At 37.5% G+C, this 17,280-nt stretch overlaps 2 protein-coding genes across 3 annotated transcripts; both read right to left on the reverse strand.

The window, feature by feature from the left end:
- Nucleotides 1-937: 937 nt before the first annotated feature.
- On the reverse strand, nt 938-1,834 carry LOC105058140 (mediator of RNA polymerase II transcription subunit 32). Its single transcript, XM_010940958.4, has one exon. It carries the CDS (start codon nt 1,683-1,685, stop codon nt 1,251-1,253), a length of 435 nt encoding a protein of 144 aa, XP_010939260.1. The 5' UTR covers nt 1,686-1,834; the 3' UTR covers nt 938-1,250.
- Nucleotides 1,835-2,855: 1,021 nt separating this feature from the next.
- On the reverse strand, nt 2,856-15,439 carry LOC105058141 (ATP-dependent Clp protease proteolytic subunit 6, chloroplastic). 2 transcript variants are annotated; one of them, XM_019855031.3, is made up of 9 exons: nt 15,228-15,439; nt 15,082-15,125; nt 12,465-12,534; nt 6,432-6,636; nt 6,200-6,265; nt 4,258-4,398; nt 4,067-4,120; nt 3,387-3,479; nt 2,856-3,268 (listed from the first exon to the last, which is right to left on the reverse strand). In XM_019855031.3, the coding sequence occupies exons 1-9, from the start codon at nt 15,308-15,310 to the stop codon at nt 3,221-3,223; spliced, it is 804 nt and encodes a 267-aa protein (XP_019710590.2). In that variant the 5' UTR covers nt 15,311-15,439; the 3' UTR covers nt 2,856-3,220. The 2 variants fall into 2 exon arrangements, with proteins under 2 accessions (XP_019710590.2, XP_073105504.1); XM_073249403.1 differs by lacking the exon at nt 6,200-6,265.
- Between the last annotated feature and the right edge of the window lie 1,841 nt (nt 15,440-17,280).

The following is a 17,280-nucleotide window of genomic DNA, read 5'->3' on the forward strand; positions in this document are numbered from 1 at the left end:
CAAGATTTCCAAAATCTAGGCTGATAGTATAGGAACCAAAAGTTTCTTAGATTTTAGTTATTATTGCGAACCTGGCATAACTTCCATGTTAAGACAGTGATTTGAATATTGAATGACTAGAACATCAATTTAAGATTCTAAAAGGAAGATCAGGAAATCAGATGATATTTTGATATCATATCATCATATATAATAGGGGCTGAGATATGCATCATATCAGACTGGTGGAAGTCTAATACTAATACAAACCAATATCTCAGCTGAGATATCAGCTCAGATGAAAACTTTTAAGTGGTCGGTTGCAGAAAGCTGGGTTATCAAACTCTATAACCGAATGGCCCATGTTGGCAGGTGATCAACAATTGAAACATTCAAAATGCTCTAAGATTGATGTAGATACAATTTTGTGATCAGATTCTCGTTAATGTTCACTGAGAACAGGAACCAAAACAATGCTTTTTATGTTTCATGCAAGTCTAAATAAGTATTTGGGTGTATATAGGTCTATTCAAGTCTTAGTTTCTACTCAATCAGTAGTTTAGATGCAAAAGCTGGCCAAACTGACAACTGGCTAGGAATTTCAGTTGAAGTTAAGCATGATCAGCCAATGCAACAAAGATTAACTATGGCAAGATTTGGATTATTTTGGCAAATGAAGGTCTTAATTAGGTTAAGTAAATCATTTGAAGTACAATTTTTGTAAGCACAAATATAAGAAAAAGGCCTGAGATAAATCAGAAAGCAAATTATACCCTACTTATAAATTACAAAATGAAGGAATGCTCCAAAAATGCAGTAAATAAATAAAATGGTTTCACATAATTCATGAAAATATTCACAGCAATTCATGATTTTTTTAAAGCTAGCATTGACCATATAACTTCATTCCAATATCTCATATAAACTCACAAGAGAACTTCTTACAACCCTTCAAACATAGCTCCAACAAATGCCATCAATCCTTCATACACTTGCAACTTTATCTAAATAGGATCCTTGTTTTACACAATTCTTTCAGTAAAGCACATTCCTTTAATACATATTCGAATGATTCAAAAGCATCGAAAAGATAACGTCACCAAGCAATCCTCAAATACTATGATTACCAACAATGTAATCCATCTGAAGCTAATTAACTTGACATTCTTAAGTCTTCACATGTAAAGAAACAATCTTGAAGTCATACAACATAACAACAACCATCCCAACAGCAATGAGTACAACAGAAACGTAGCCAAGGGTTGACGCACCTACTGAGCTCCGTCCTCCGAAAACCGGGCATCGAAGGGGGCGGAGGCGTGGGGATGGGGAGCGGCGCCAGCGGCGGCCCCGGCACCGTGCTGGAGCTCGATGACGAGCCACCGCACGGCCTTGCTCATCTGCTCGAGGCGGACAGCGCTGATGGGCGGGATCCCGGAGGCGGCGGGGGGACGAACGGGGGCGGCACCGGTGGCCTCGTCGACGAGGCACTCGGAGCCGATCCGCTGCTTCATTGACTCGACGAACTCCTCGGCCTGGTCGCAGGAGACGCGGAAGAGCTCCCAACGCTGCTTGAAGAGCTCGAGGGCGGCGTCGGTGGCGGCCGACTTCTGGCCGCCGGACTGCTCCTTGGCCTCCAGGACGCCTGCCGCCGCGGCGACGAACTCCTGGTAGGCGGCGCTCAGCGCCTCCACTGTGCTCTCCATGAGCGAAGTCCGAGCGAGGGATCGGGGAGGAGAGGAGGGTGAGTTGGGGGACGAAAGGCCTGCAAAAGGGTTCGCATCCAAATAAACGGAGCTTGTAGTAGTACACCTGATACTGTTGGAAAGAGAAGAATTCTTTATCTACCTTTTTTTTTTTTTTTTTTGCTTCGGATGATTAGTGGAATCAGAAGTAGAGTATGATAAAAACATTCCATAAAGGTTTGTGGACATTAGCATTTAAAAATGGGAGATCGAAGGGCACTTGTTGATTCTACAGTAGAATTTTCTTGAAGTTCCATTTCATTGCTGATTTTGTTATATATATATATATATATATATATATATATATATATATATATATATATATATATATATATATATGAGATTTTTCGTAAAATATTCCAATATTCGGTTAGAGTACATCAAAAATATTAATAATTTATTTATTATCTATTTTTACTTAGATTCAAGAATAAAATCCTTCAAAAAATTAAACAAGTATTATTGTTAAAAAATATTAATTCAATTTTTTTCTTGCAAAGTCAATAACTAAGTGAATTTATTATGATCCTGCAAAATGAAAAATATATACTAATTTCCACTAACTTTAGATAAAGGAGAAGCACAGCTACTTGTGCATCATGATTAAGGGTGCTAGGAACAAATCAAGAGATATTGTTGAAAGAAGAGTTTGCAAGGTTATGCTTACAAATGAAAGTTTGTTACGTGCCCCAACCAGCCACCGGCTTTTGGTAACAGGCGCAAGTTTTGCTTGTCGGTTACCGATTCTAGCGAACAGAAAAAAGACACGACATCATACAATATACAAATGGTATTTCATAGTCATCTACCTAGTCCAGCAATGAGTTTCTGATGGATAGAAGGAAAAATATTTTTTTTATGATCTACATTGTTGACCAATGGTCTATAATTATCAAGATTCTTGAAACAAAGATTTTTTAAAAAAATTTTGGTAAGGAAAATAGATAATGAAGCCTTCGACAACTAGCTTCCAATGCATCTTGAAATTACTGTTCCATTCTAACCCCAGAAATTCACCTGGCACCATCACAATCTTCACAACGAGAACAAATGGCTCTTGGGACAGATGTGGTTCGAGGACATTTCCACTGGGAACACTCCTCCAAGAATGGAACAATGGCAGAAACTCAATTGCAAAGGATAATTTTCCACACCTTAAATTGGCATCATCAATGCAAATTACAAGAATAGTGAGTTAATGACCAGGTAATTCCATTTAAAGTACAAGTTGATTGGAATAACCCTGCCAAGCTTGATCAGCAGGTTTAGATTTGGGTCCCGTGAAGTAAAAATTTTAACAATCACAGATCTGAGAACAATTATAGACGAGATCATTAAATTGCAGACTGCTTCTGCTTGCTGAATGAGGGCTTTGATTTTCTGAGCTGAAAAGGCCACTGGAGATAAAAGGAGACAAATAAACCATCAAAACCTGCAAACTTTGATTTTCTGCCTGATCTATGAAGCTGTCAGACAGGGTAACCTCTGGTTTCTAACTAATACTCTGTTTCCAATACCCCATCGATGAGTCCAAACTCCAAGGCCTGAAAAGGAAGCAAACAAGAATGTAAGAGCACGTCACCAACATCAAAATATTGGTCAAAGATTTGTTATAACATGTCTGTAGCTTGACATTTGCCAAGGATGAAGTACCAAATATACCTCAGAGGAAGAGAAGAAGCGATCCCTTTCAGTATATTGCTGCACTTTCTCCAAAGGTTGACCAGTAAATGCAGCATACATTTGGTCAATTTTCTGCACGTCGTTCCATATTTTTTGGTTGCAAAGAATTTATCAGAAATACAAAGAGACCTCACAGAGTTTCCTTTTTCTAACTTTATTTTTTCAATGCTCAATATACAAGCTAATCTCTGAATAATTATTCAGATTATAAATATGGCATGATCATATTCATGACATGTAGCACACTGCATGAGAAATCTAATAGAAAGCCAACCTGCCCCAGCTTAGATGACTGGCACCCCTCCCCTCTTAGGAGAAGACTAGGGTTCGAACCCCGGTGGTGGTGTCCGTACCATGTTTCTCAGAAAAAGAAAAAAAATCCATTGAAACATGACCAACTACAACTCGGTTAAAAATATCTCTAAACAGTGTCCTCAGTATAAGCAACATTGTTGTGAAATTGCATATAAGATGCCTATTGAATTTACTCATTCTTCCAACCGTTCAATTAGTTCGGCTTTTCATTACTTTTATGGATAGTCAGGAGTTCATACTTAGATTGGGGAAGAAACCAGATAGCCAACCGACACAAAATAGCATGACATTCCACGCAGGCTCAGCTAGAACTTGCTTCTAAGTATCCCAAAAGAGAAACTTACATGACGAGATTGAACAGCTTCTTTCACCTGCCTCCTCACATCCTCCACATGACCCTGAAACAAGATGTCAATGGTCAAGAGAACAATTAATGAATTACTCAAAGGTCAGCAACAATGACAGGTTTAACACTAATTATAAATTAGCCCTATCAGTGTGATGCAATGAACTACAACATGATATTAAGTCATACCCCACATCCACTTTGTGGTTGATGTATCATTATGCGAGCATTTGGCATCGCATAGCGCATTCCCTTCTCTCCCCCAGCAAGAAGAAGTGCTCCTTGGCTTGCAGCCACCCCAAAGCATACAGTTCCAACCTTGGGCTTTATCTGGTTATTCAGTGAGACAAAAAAAAAAAAAAAAAAGGGAAAAAAGAAACGTATCACTTAGCTTCCAATAGTCAGTAAATAAATAATATTCTTCAAATTGAAGAAGAATAATCATCAAAATCAAAGAGCATGCCTGCTAAACATTCAATATTATGAACAGAATGAACAGATAAACAACTATCTTGTTAATGGTAAAGCAAGCCCACAAACTTAGATTGCATTCCTGTGTGCCTAGATTCGTGCTACCTCTGATAATTATAGATCAGGAAATGGTACTGATGTTAATATTGAGAAAAATAAGGGGCAAATGTTATTGAAAATAATGCAAATATGCAATTATTTTGATATTGTTTGACAAAATGCTATTTAATCAATAGGGTTTCACAAAGCAAAGGAAAGGGTGGGGGAAGAACATATGATATGTAGCCAAAATTATAAAAAACATTTAGCAGATACCGCAGTACACGACTCCTTGATACTCATGATGATATCATGCCACCAAGTGTTCTTAAAAGCTTCAACAAAGTATGCATTGACGTACATTATGGGGAAAATGCTGAGTATATTATCCATAGTTATTGGCACAACTATTTGGGGTCAGCTTCAATATTGTACTAATCAATATTTTACTGTTTTATCAACTAATAATAATCACTAATATCTAATAAAATTCTGCAGAACCAAGTTATTTCCTTGATTAGTAACTAGTTATCTCTACTATGTATTAAGCAGTACTTTTTTGTAGAATGTATATATGAAATTACATAATAGAATGTTAGATTATGCACATATAATGTACGCTGCCATATATACATGCATGTAAATTATGTCTTATGTATTGAATACAATGTTTATCCTCTCGCATGTGTAAGAAGACTATTTTATGCATCTCATAGTTATTCATTGTAGCATGTCTATGTTAGGTTTATACAGAACATGGGTTATGATCAACTCAGCCTATTAGACTTCATTATTTACTATGATCCTTTATCCTAAGCCTTGCAACTTAATACGGTGGTAGTGGGGGAGGAGCCAAATGTCAAAGGAAGCTATAATTTCTCTCTCTTTACCACGTCAATTTTCCTTAGTTATGAAACATAGGATGATGCACGATTGAGGATGGACTCATGCTTCAGCTTTAGCCAGATGCAACTCTAAGTTGGTTTCATGTCAAAATTTTGGATCTACTTTAACCCAGTTAGCTCATGGCATCCAGTTGTATTTTGGGTTAAAAAGTCAGAACTGAAACTTACAAGCTATACATTCTTTTAACTTTTCTTTCTTTTCCCCTAAGTTCTGCTCGTCAAATCTAGTTTAAGTATTCTGCATCAGTGTCTTAAGTAGTAGAATGTGGGTGATATTGAAAATGTGATTGTTCCAATCTAGACGAAGTTGCAAGTGCAAATGATGGTCAACTTCATGAAGAACCAGGAATTGATATTCTTGACCATCATTTGGTTGGTAATTTTGGTTGCCACCATCACATATTTAGACAAGCCAACAACACATAAGCATGACAGAAAAATATATTCTGGTACATTGTCTATAAGCCCCACATGGACACTTGTTGATAGCAAAATGCAAAATTGGTGGAGCTCCAGCCCAACTTGTGCTGCAGCCTAAGACACTTTGATAGCGACTTTCATGATTGTCACAAGAAACACAAGGATTCAGACCAATGAATTCATATGTGCAAAAAAAGGATCGAGGAGATAAGACAGACAGCTTTACACTAAAAATCTGGAGCACGGTCAATCATATAAAAAATAATCTACAAAACTGACAAACTTTAGGTCCTTACCCATGACATACAGTCATAAATTGCTAAGACAGAATAGGTACTTCCACCAGGGCAGTTTAGGTAGACCTGGTAAAAAAGGTGTCTCTTGCAGTTAATCACAGAAATTGAGAGAGGTTGAAGCAGAAAGGAATGTAAGTCTGGGGTCAGCTAAAAGAGTCTGCTCAAAGCTTTTTGTCAGTAATTCCAACAACACATGGAAATAAGATAGAAGAGGTGTTGAAATATTCCTCACCAGAATATCAGCATCCTCATCAATAGATGCAAGCGTTACAAGCTGCGAAATAACACGCTGTGCCACTTGTGAGTTAACAGGCTGTCCTATGAAGATAATACGGTTGCGGAATAATACAGATGAAAGATCTAAGGGTCCTCCTGGAGTCATGACAGCAGGCATTATAGGTGGGTTCCCCTTTTTTGCTTCAATGGCTGCATCATACCTGTATGCATGATGAAACTATGAGAAAGAAACCCAATCAGATAAAACAAAATCCAGGAAGACAAAGATATAGTTTCAAATTGTGTTTGGAACATTTTAGTTCTTCAAGATGTCAAGGTCAATCAATTATTAATATGCTCATTTTCACCTTGTTTCAAAAAGAGGCATGGTTTTTCCAAGTTTTGCTATGATGGTACCAAGAACCATATCAGCACCTTACAGGTTCAGTATGGCACGTCTAGCATGGTTCGATACATCTGCTGTACAGACACAGGGTCAAGAGACCCATTTCTGATGCCCAGCCATAGTATCGTCCGAAACAGGGCGGTATAGCTTGGTACAACACAAAGCCAAGCTAAACCATTCAGTTCTACCTGGTGGTAGGCTGATTTGGCCTCTACATCATATCCAAACTTGATATCACACTGGAATGGTATGGCGCCTCCAATACCAAGTGGTATGTGTCAGCATGGTAAACCATGGTTTCATCCAAGAGAGGTAATGTTTCAACTGTTTTTGATAAAGCAGGCAAAACAATATAATTCTTCCATAAATTGATGAAAAAGAAGTAACCAATCCCTATTTAACATACAAAATCACCTCACTCCATATATATCTATACTAGATTATAACTCCATGTGATGCATGGGATGCGAGGCTCGGGGAGGTTCGAGAGAGATCTCAAAACCTCAGGAGACCAACTCACACAGGGGTGGACCTAGGGGGGCTAAAGGAGGTGGTCGCTCGCCCTTAAAATCATATTTTTTTTCCTAATTTTTATATTAGTTCTATGTAAGTTTTTTTCTAAATTGAATTTTGCTCTCCCTTAAATTTTAAACTCACCCCCCCTTCCAAAGTTACTTGGTGACATATATTGAAAAAGATATTGCTCGTGATTTTTCTATAGATAGCATTATTGATGACTTTGATCTCATGAAAGAACACCGAGTCCAATTTAGGATGCCTAGCTTTGAGAAATAGAATGACAGGTTAATAGATTCCATTTTGTAAATATTATAAATTTTGTGGAGCATTAATGATATATCAGTGATGCATAACACCTTTTGCGGCTAGACATATAGATGTTAATGGTATATATTGTTTGTATATTTTTTTAAGATATGTTTTATTTATGCTTCTACAGGTTGGATTTTAGGTCAAATTACAGTAGTTATGCTGTCGGATTTTCGTCAAAAATTAATTATTTTGATTAAGAGCACATTTTTTGTTGAATTTCTTACATCTAAGTTTGCCCCTCCTTACACAAAATCCTGCATCCGCCCCTGAACTCCACCCTCTAATCTAGTCGGAATCTAAGAAACCCCTCTAATCTCTCTCAAGTGCTCTCCTTTCCCACATAAATCTGAAAAAGATAATGAAATGAAAAAAAAAATGTAAAAATAAATAAATAAATAAAGACCATCTACGTGGGAAAAGGTCTTATCCTTAAATTTTTTGTCTTTCCTTTGTTTTCGTTGAAGGCCGACGCGGTGACGATGGGGAGGAAGAAAAAACCCTCAACCGGAACCTAAGAAACCCCTCCAATCTTCGTGCTCTCCTTCCTTCCTCACCCTCCTCGTCTCTCTCCACCCCGCTGACGGCATCCCCACCACCCTCCGCCTCCTCGTCTCTCTCCACCCCGCTGATGGCATCCCCGCCACCCTCCACCTCCTCGCAGCCTTCGCCGGCTGTCGTGATGCCCCCCTCTACGCCCCTATCCCGCGCATTGCATGGGTTATAAACTAGTTCTATATATATTTAGCATACAATCAAGGCTATATAGCTTTAAAAAAAAACAAAAATAGGGCTCACACGGTCCCACGGTTGAGACGCCTTCTTTCTAAAGGTAGAATCCTAAAGGCAAAATCCTCAAAACTTCCATCTGGATCCAGGGCTGGAGTTGGATTTGTATACTCGCAAATAGGACTGCAACCAATCTCAGGTTCGAATAGCCCAAAACCACCTCTAGCCATGGTGAGCACCATCTCCCTTTTCTTCCTTTTTATCCCCTCACTTCCCTCCTCTATCTCCTCGAGCTTTCCCTCGTCTTTATCTAAATGACTTCCATGGCATCTTCTCCAGTTCTCCATTACGGTGATCAACGATACCGATTCCAGCAGCAAGTGGGAGCCGCTCGCCCCCACCAAAGAAGCCCAGGCACGGCCTGCCCTTTGCACGCCGACAGCCTCTGTCTCACCGGATCGAAGATTTGATCCAACTCAAAGCCCCGCACCCGGCACCTCACCCTGGGGTCGGAGTCCAACAGATCGACAATGCAGTCGCAGAACCTGGCACCATCCAATGGCGATGCCATCAGAACGAATGGCCGTCCACGTCGTTGGGATCTTGCCAATGCCGCCTCCGACCGCCATGATCGCCACCCTAGCAGCAATAGCGTCCACTAGCACTTCCCCATCTCGGTCCGAACACACAAACCTAGACTCTTCTCTTTTTTTCTGAGAACGCATGGCGGCCTCTTCTCTTTTTTTTCGAGAACACAAGGCAGACGAAGGCCTCTACGCTGAAAGGCCTTCGTTTTAATATATATATATTAGATATATATCTATTGTCAACCAAAACATATCTGGACACACGAAATGGAGGGAGACCGGTGGCTTTAAATTACCCATATTCGCGTTGTTGACGATAAACCACCCAAGACTAAACCTAGGACTTCTACTTATTAAGCAATACCACTACAGCAATGTCCAATTCACACCAAGATTGCCAAACTAATATTAAGATTGAGAGGTCTGACAGAACATGTTTTATTGAGCTTTCTAGGCTTGACACATGATTCTTGTATGTATATTGATGGTAAAAGATGTCTTAGATCTTTCCCAAAGCAATTCACTTACATATTGTCTTAGGTCTTAGGTCTTGGATCTTGGTTAATTTACCTATTTTTTTAGTATAATTCTTTTTCCTTTTTGGTTTTGTCCCAAGCAATTCACTTATATATTGCTCATTCATGGCCTCCAGAACTAACCAAGATTTCCTAATTAGAGAAAGAAATACAAAAAAAAAGTAAACTTCAAATCAAAGGAGTTCTTATTGCCTCCAAAGATACAACTAAATCATGCAACAAGAAGAGAAAGCACTAAACCAGAGATGCAATTCCATGAAAAAACTCAACCTCCCTCATAAAACTTCATCATCCAATCAGTGTTAATATATAAAATTACTCAAACTTAACCATCTTGAGTGAAATTGCCATTAATTCCTACCTTTTCTGGTGCTAAAACTGGTGTCTGTGAGAGTTGCACAGCTTTATCATGCATGACAAACCTTATGACTTTTATTTGATGCAGAAAACTGCCAATAATTAGGTTGATGCAAAGAATTCACATTGCATGAAAGTACATGGTTTCATTTATAGCTCTGTCTAGCTTCTAAGGAACTAAAGGTAAATACTAGAAGGGATAAAATGGCGACAGGTTGTGCTTAGACTGATAAATATTCTACCCCTCATTTCATTTGCATGACATCAATTTCACAACATTAAAATATAGCCATAATGATCAAATAAGTTTTGATTTTTCCTTGTCCGCTTCTTAACAGATCAAGATGAATAGATTTATAGATGAGATGGAGAAGAAACAGATTTTACAAATGAGATGGGATAAGACACAACAATAACTACAGCATACGGATATATGCACCAAGAAGAAGGTAGTCCATCATAAATAGCACAAGGCCAAAATGACAACCTTGGAAGAAGAGATTCCCTTGCTATATATATATATATATATATATATATATATATATATATATATATAATATATATATATATATATATATATATATATATTTATATTTATATATATATATATATATATATATATATCCTACCATCTGCAGATCTGCAGATTACTTTTGAGCTGTCTGATTGACTCAGATATGTGCATCTGTGTTTAAGCATTGGATCCTTTGAATATTTAAGAATTTCTTCTAATAAAGCCATATCCAAGTGTCATACCAAAGTCCATGCTAAATATCACATGCAGGAACCTTAGGCTAATCCAAAAGGTGAGGTAACAAATATTGTGACTCTACATACATGACGAAAGGAAACAGTACTCTTGAAGACAAAAACAAAGAAAGAAAACTTAGCCATAGCTAACAACACTAAAAATGTCATACAATCCCCTAATAAATGTCTTTCTCCCGAGTAGCAACGCTCTTTAAGTCAACATCTAAATATTTATTGACAAGTGAATTCTACTTGGACAATCTAAAAGCCTGCCTAATAGGCCTTATCCTCCCAGAAGGGGAAAAAAAAGTTGATGGCCCCTTAACATCTCCAACCACCCTCTGATCTAGATCACCTCACAAGCTCAAAGACAAGGAGCTATTCTTGAAACTCAATTTGACCATTCATTCAGGAGGCATCCATCTGGTTTTATGCTTTAAGGCTTTGTATCCAAGATTACACATAGCTCTCAAGCACATCCATCAATATGAATATATATAGCTTTTTGTCACAAGACATCACCCCATGAAGACACCATGCTATCTTCTCAAATACTTACAAGGCTTTAGCTTTCAAATAATCTTCTATTTCTCATAAAATTAATATTTCAATATTCCCTTTCAACTAAACCAAGGCGACAAGCATCAACCCTTGTCCTTCACTAAACCAAGACTTATTGCGTGCCCAATAATAAGAGAAGAATGCTGCTAACAAATCTAACTTACTGACCGAACAAGTTGAGGAAACTAAAATCTACTAATAAGCTTTGATCTAATTGCATAAAAACACTAAGCCAGAAAACAATATGCTGAATCCAGTGGTTAGAAGTCTCGTGTCCCTTGATCATGCAATTAAAAAATAATGTTTCACCAATTAAACATCTGAAAACTTTTTTTTTTTCTTTTTTTGGATTTCCTTGATCTGAAAAGGCTAAATTCTCTCAACCGTTGAAGTTTGCCTTTCACAACATCATCCCAGCTTCTATTGTCTACCGATGTTCAGTTGCAGATTCCTTTTTATTCTATAATCCATTCAAATCAAAAATTTTTGGTATTCATAGCAGCAACTTCCCACATATGAATTTCTTCTCCTCAGGTATTCTGCTTCATACTTCCCATGTTACCGCTTTTAGAGCAGAAGGCATGCATGCAATACAGTTTTTCTATATAGCAAGGTACAGTAATGGTATAGAAACAAGTTTCCAAACTTGACCAGGCAAAGAAAATCGAGAGCAAATAAAACCAACAGTAAGTTCCAATTCCCACTTCTGTTTTAGATTTCCAAGTTACTTGAATTGACTCTCCACAGCCAATTCTTTGCAGAACATAAAACTTTGTGGGAAATAGCCCCTTAAATAGTCAACGATCATGTGGAAGAACTTTGCAATAAATCCAGCTATGTAGCATTGTTTTTCTTAAAGGACTCAGGATGAAGAATGCCACCACCAATGGAAGCAAATATTTAGATAATAAAATGCCCTTTTATCTTCCAATACCAAATGTTATCATCATTCAGAGCAACTCTCACATTTGCAAAATAAAAATGCACAGAGAGAATGCCTTTTTTTCAATATCATCCTCATGGAGAATTTAACCATCCTTAGGGAACCCCAAGAACCCTATCACTGTCAATTCTATATACCATCTAATAATTGTTGTCAATCCATCAGGTTAATGCACAAATATCATATCAAAATATTTAATTTAAGGAAATTCATAAATAAAAGAAAAAGAAAACCAGCAATGTGCATCTATCATAAGCAAATAAGAATTTAAAAAGATAGACCAATGCATGATATGTAGATACTAAGCAGGATACATAAATAGAGAAGAGAAAAAACTAATGCTGGAATATACCTCGAAGCATTATGGTGCTGTGTCTGCTCATTAAGCTTCAGCGATAAACCATAGGTTCTACCATGCAGTCCTGGATATAACTTGGACATGTTTTAGACTATACCCTCTAAACAGTTTGGGCATTCAAGTTAATATACTAAATCAGAGTCACAGGCAGGGATTATCTTTAGAAAAGAACAGAAACACCATCCATGACACATGAAGATGAAGCATAACAATAACCAGTAGCCCAGACAATGAAGTAATCAAGCACCCAATGCAAGCTTTTAACAATGCAAAGGTCAGGCAACCTACAGAAAAAACAGTGAAGTAATAATAAGTAAAAGACAGCCAACAACTGCTATCTTTGGTTTGTCGGCACCTCATCTCTATGAACTTGCCCTTGAAGGAGGTCTAGCTTTTAAATACCGGGTATTGCAGGACAGAGAGAGAGAGAGAGAGAGAGAGAGAGATAATAACAATAAAACTTAAGAAAAGAATTGAGATATCGGTATGCATGGATTATTATGAGATCTCTAACTGATGAGATAAGGCTTAGTTCCATGCAGCTAAAAATTTGAAAGATGTTTGATTTTGTTACCTAAGAGTCACTTCAAAAAGTCAATTCTTGGAGAGTTCTCGGTTCCTAGAGACAAATAATTGATATTCTAATCAACAAATGCAAAACTATCATGGTCAATAGGTTCTAGTAAAATAGACAAAGTATTATTAAAGTTATTTTTTGCTGACTATCAAAATTGAAAACCATCCTGCTTTCCTCTTTTTAAAGTCTAATTTTAGCTGGCTTGCATCATTTTGATATCAAAACAAGTTATGACTTTTATGACAGATTTTCTAATCATGAAGGATGAAGCAAGGACCCTTGAATTCATCAATACAGGTAGTGCCTCTTTGAGCTGAAAAGCTCTTAAACCTTGAGATAAATTTTCTCCAGCTGAAGAGATTTATGTAGGCTTGATTTTAGGTTTTCTTGTTAATTTTTAGTACATATGTGACCATGATTTTATGAAATGTGGATCAGAAATATTTTTTGGATGCATAGCTGATTTGAGACTTCTTAAATTTAATTTTTGAGTTTTTAAAATGGATAAGGAATTCTGTTCTTAGAAAAATATAGTTCTCATATGCCTAGGAGCTCTATTTTGAACACTGTTACTGTCAACAAAAAGTCTTAAGTTATAAGATGGATTCATGAAGCTCAAAATCATTACTAGTTTAGGAGTGTGTTTGAGAATGGCTATCTCCATCTAGGAATCTATCAAGCTTAAATAAGTTATTTGGCGGAAAAAAAACATCCCCCCCCCTCCTTATTAAAAGGCTCAACTATTCCATCTTTTAGCCATGTCTTCTTGGGATGACAGAAGTCAACCCAAGCTAGAAAGTCCTAGAATTAACATTTGACCATTGTTTGTATGTTTTCCAAATAATGAAAGAATTAATTTTATAATTTTCTGAATATAATCCTCCTAACTCTGAAAATTAAAATTATTAGTTTTGAATTGATTGCCCATTCACATAATGTTTATCATAGGTAACTAAACCTTATTGCATCAGAAAGCTCATCGTGAATGCATGTTATTAATTCTACAATGCTAGTTTCATCATAAGTTCGAGCAGGAATCTAGGGCCACCATTTCTTCCTTTTTGCAGGGGGTGGGGATTGGTGGGAAGGAGTGAAATACGTCTATTTGATTGTGTTTGGAAGTGGAACAAGTGGGAGCAAAACCCATTTAGCTCAGTTATTCCATCATTTTTATCCAAATACTCATTGGAATGCTTGTGTTGAGAAGCGCAAAATGGGTATTTGTGAATAGTTAGCCCCAGAACAAATTACTCCATCATGTAGGAGGAAGTTATTTATTCCAGCGTATGGAGGAGTATGGGTAAGTTAATCCATTTCCGGCTTAACTTATTCCGCTTCCAAACTAACCAAATCTGTGGTTTTTCTCTTTTAGCACCCTTACTTTATCCCAACTACTCTCTTCTCTTTTTTCTCCTCTTCTTCACTTCTCATATCCATTTTAGTCAGAATCCGCCACATGTTTATCACTCTTTCATCCATTCCAAAATCTGAGAACCAAAAAAAAAAAAATCCAGATGTCCTATACATATAATCAACTTATCCTGCTGATATGGAACCAAATGTGGTTGGAGGGAACCCGTTTCTTTTCTTTCATACAAGTAGCTCCCTATAACTTCTTTCATTCCCAATACAAACAACTTCTCAGCTTAGCCTTTCAGCAATTAGTAATTCCGAAAACTTTAATGCCAGATCTCAAACTATGAACGGGGAAGCTCGGCCAATTACTAACAGAATTATTCTAAAACATTCAGATAATAAAGTGAAAAATCACCAATTACCATTTCATTTCCTCCATTCATTTCAAAACACATAATGTGCAAACAACTCACGCTATTATACGAATCTTAACCGAAAGTAGACACAAGACAATACCCTCATAACAAATCCACCAACTGGCATCCAGATGTTTTGATTTTTTCGGGGAAATCCATAGATGACAATTTAAACAACCTGGATAATGAAATCAATCGTCCACAATATCTAAATTCCTCACAAAGGGGAAAATAGAGACAGGGAGAACAGACATGAACTCACCTCCGTGGTCAAGCGAGGCGGAAGGAGCGAATCTGAGCAAGTTTCTGGGAGGAAAACAAAATCAAAGAAAGCAAATTACTCAAATGAGTGAAGGAAATTAGCAATGGAAATCGAAAGACAAATGAGCGGACGAGGGAGAGAGCAACCTGGGAGCGGATGGCGAAGGGGAAACGGAAGCGGGGGAGGCCGCCGCTAAGCCGAAGGGCGTGGAGATGGACATCGACGCCATTAGAGCCACAGGCGGAGGAGTTCCACGGAGGGAAGAGACCGGGGAAAAGGGATGGCGGAAGGGAGCCGTGCCGGAGGCGACGATACGCCGAAGGAACTGAGCCAGAACCCGGAAATAATACCGGAATTCGGAGGTTGAAGGCTGGCCGGTTCGGGTACGGGTTCGGTCTGGTTCCGCCAGAATCCACCTCCTACTTGGGGTTGTATTTATCAAAATTACATAATTAATCAAACTGAATGGTGATGGCCAAATTATGGTGTCTCTCACCTTCTTACGTTAACTATTTTTGATAATAAATATTATGATTTTAATAATATGAAGGACACCAACAGTTTCACATTAATTATGAGTCAAAAAAAATTCATGTTTATAAGGAGGAGATCATCATTCTTACAAGAGACGTCTGACTTAAGTTAATTCTTGACGAAACACAATGCTCATCTTAGCCGATTACCAATATACAGTGAACTGATGTGATCTTAAAAGTATAGACCCAGAACCAACATCGTCATCTATCCTTTGGAGTCTTTGGAGTCTTGTGACATCAATAAGAATTGCACATTGCTGGGGTTAAATGTTTTAAATGTCACAGTATCTTTTTTTTTAATTAGAAAAAATCCACGGACCTTTCAATTTGCTTTACAATGATGTGAGTGATATGGCAGGAGTATGCTCATATCACTCATTGTTGCGGCCAATCTCCTATTGCATCCATTGTAGGAGAAGAGCACTTATAAATTAAAGTCCTCACTGATCGAAGTTGTATCCGACGGAGATCTTCCGATACTTAAGTCAGTGGGGAGTGATCAAACAGTAAGTAGAAAATACAAAGTTGTAGAGTTTCAATCCAGAATTACCTTACCAACACTTTTCATTTACTTTCTATTTATAGATGAATTGTTGGTAACCGTTTATAACGATTAAGCATGTGGATCCCATTTATTTCGGCACTAGGTGATCGTGGTGGGCAGTTAATGCCCACTGATAATTGTGGTATGTAGTCGTTATGCGTTTTATACGTTGGTGGTTTCTGATATGTTGATTTTATGTCGGTAAGCATGACGCACCGATAGTATGTCGGTGTTATTGATATTCCGACTAACCATCGATCGGTAACTCTGATATATCAATTGGTCAGCGGTTATGCAGTTGATCAAGTCGTTATGTCGTATCTGTCAAGAAAATCGACCGAATGTTACCAACAATCCATCGATTAATAATCGACTATTTATTTTCTGACATTGATAGAAAGTCGGATGTTGAGACTCGTAGAAACTATAGTCGAATCGAACCTTCTTTGGCGGCTTGATTTTGACGGTCCATCATTTGTCACTGACTCATAATCGGGATGACCGACAATAAATTGGGAAGTTGATATTAAATTGGAGAAGCAGATTCGCTCGTCCTAATACTCATAAATTGCACATTGCTAGGGTTAAATGTTTTAAATGTCATTGGATTTTTTTTTTTTTCCTTCTTGAGAGTAGAAAGAATCCACGGACCTTCTAATTTGCTTCACAACGATGTGAGTGATATGGTAGAAGTATGCTCTTATCTCTCATAACTATTGCTGCTACCATATGTAATACATTTGCTTTTTCTTTTTTTTTTTTTTAATTTGACAGAAAGAAATAAGGGAAGTAGAGGTTTCTAAGTTGAAAATAGGATGATCGGATTATATGAATAATAGAAAAGTTTAATTACAATAAAGGATCTTAGCTATTCGATATTCATATTGTTTTTGATTTGGAACGGGGATGAAAGGTCCTTTTTTTTTCCTTATGTAGCATAGAAGTATTAAAAAATTCAAGGGATCGTAACAAGCCGTATGACTTTTCAAGGATTCTGCACCGACCAAGATCTTCAGCAGAGAACCAAGAATAGTTTCCTTGTGCAACTATTATTCATCTTTCAATTCATATTTCATAAGTTCAAATAGTGATCACTATAAAACCATGATCATTGGATGA

Source organism: Elaeis guineensis, chromosome 15 (genome assembly GCF_000442705.2).
Source record: "Elaeis guineensis isolate ETL-2024a chromosome 15, EG11, whole genome shotgun sequence".
NCBI lineage: Eukaryota > Viridiplantae > Streptophyta > Magnoliopsida > Arecales > Arecaceae > Elaeis > Elaeis guineensis.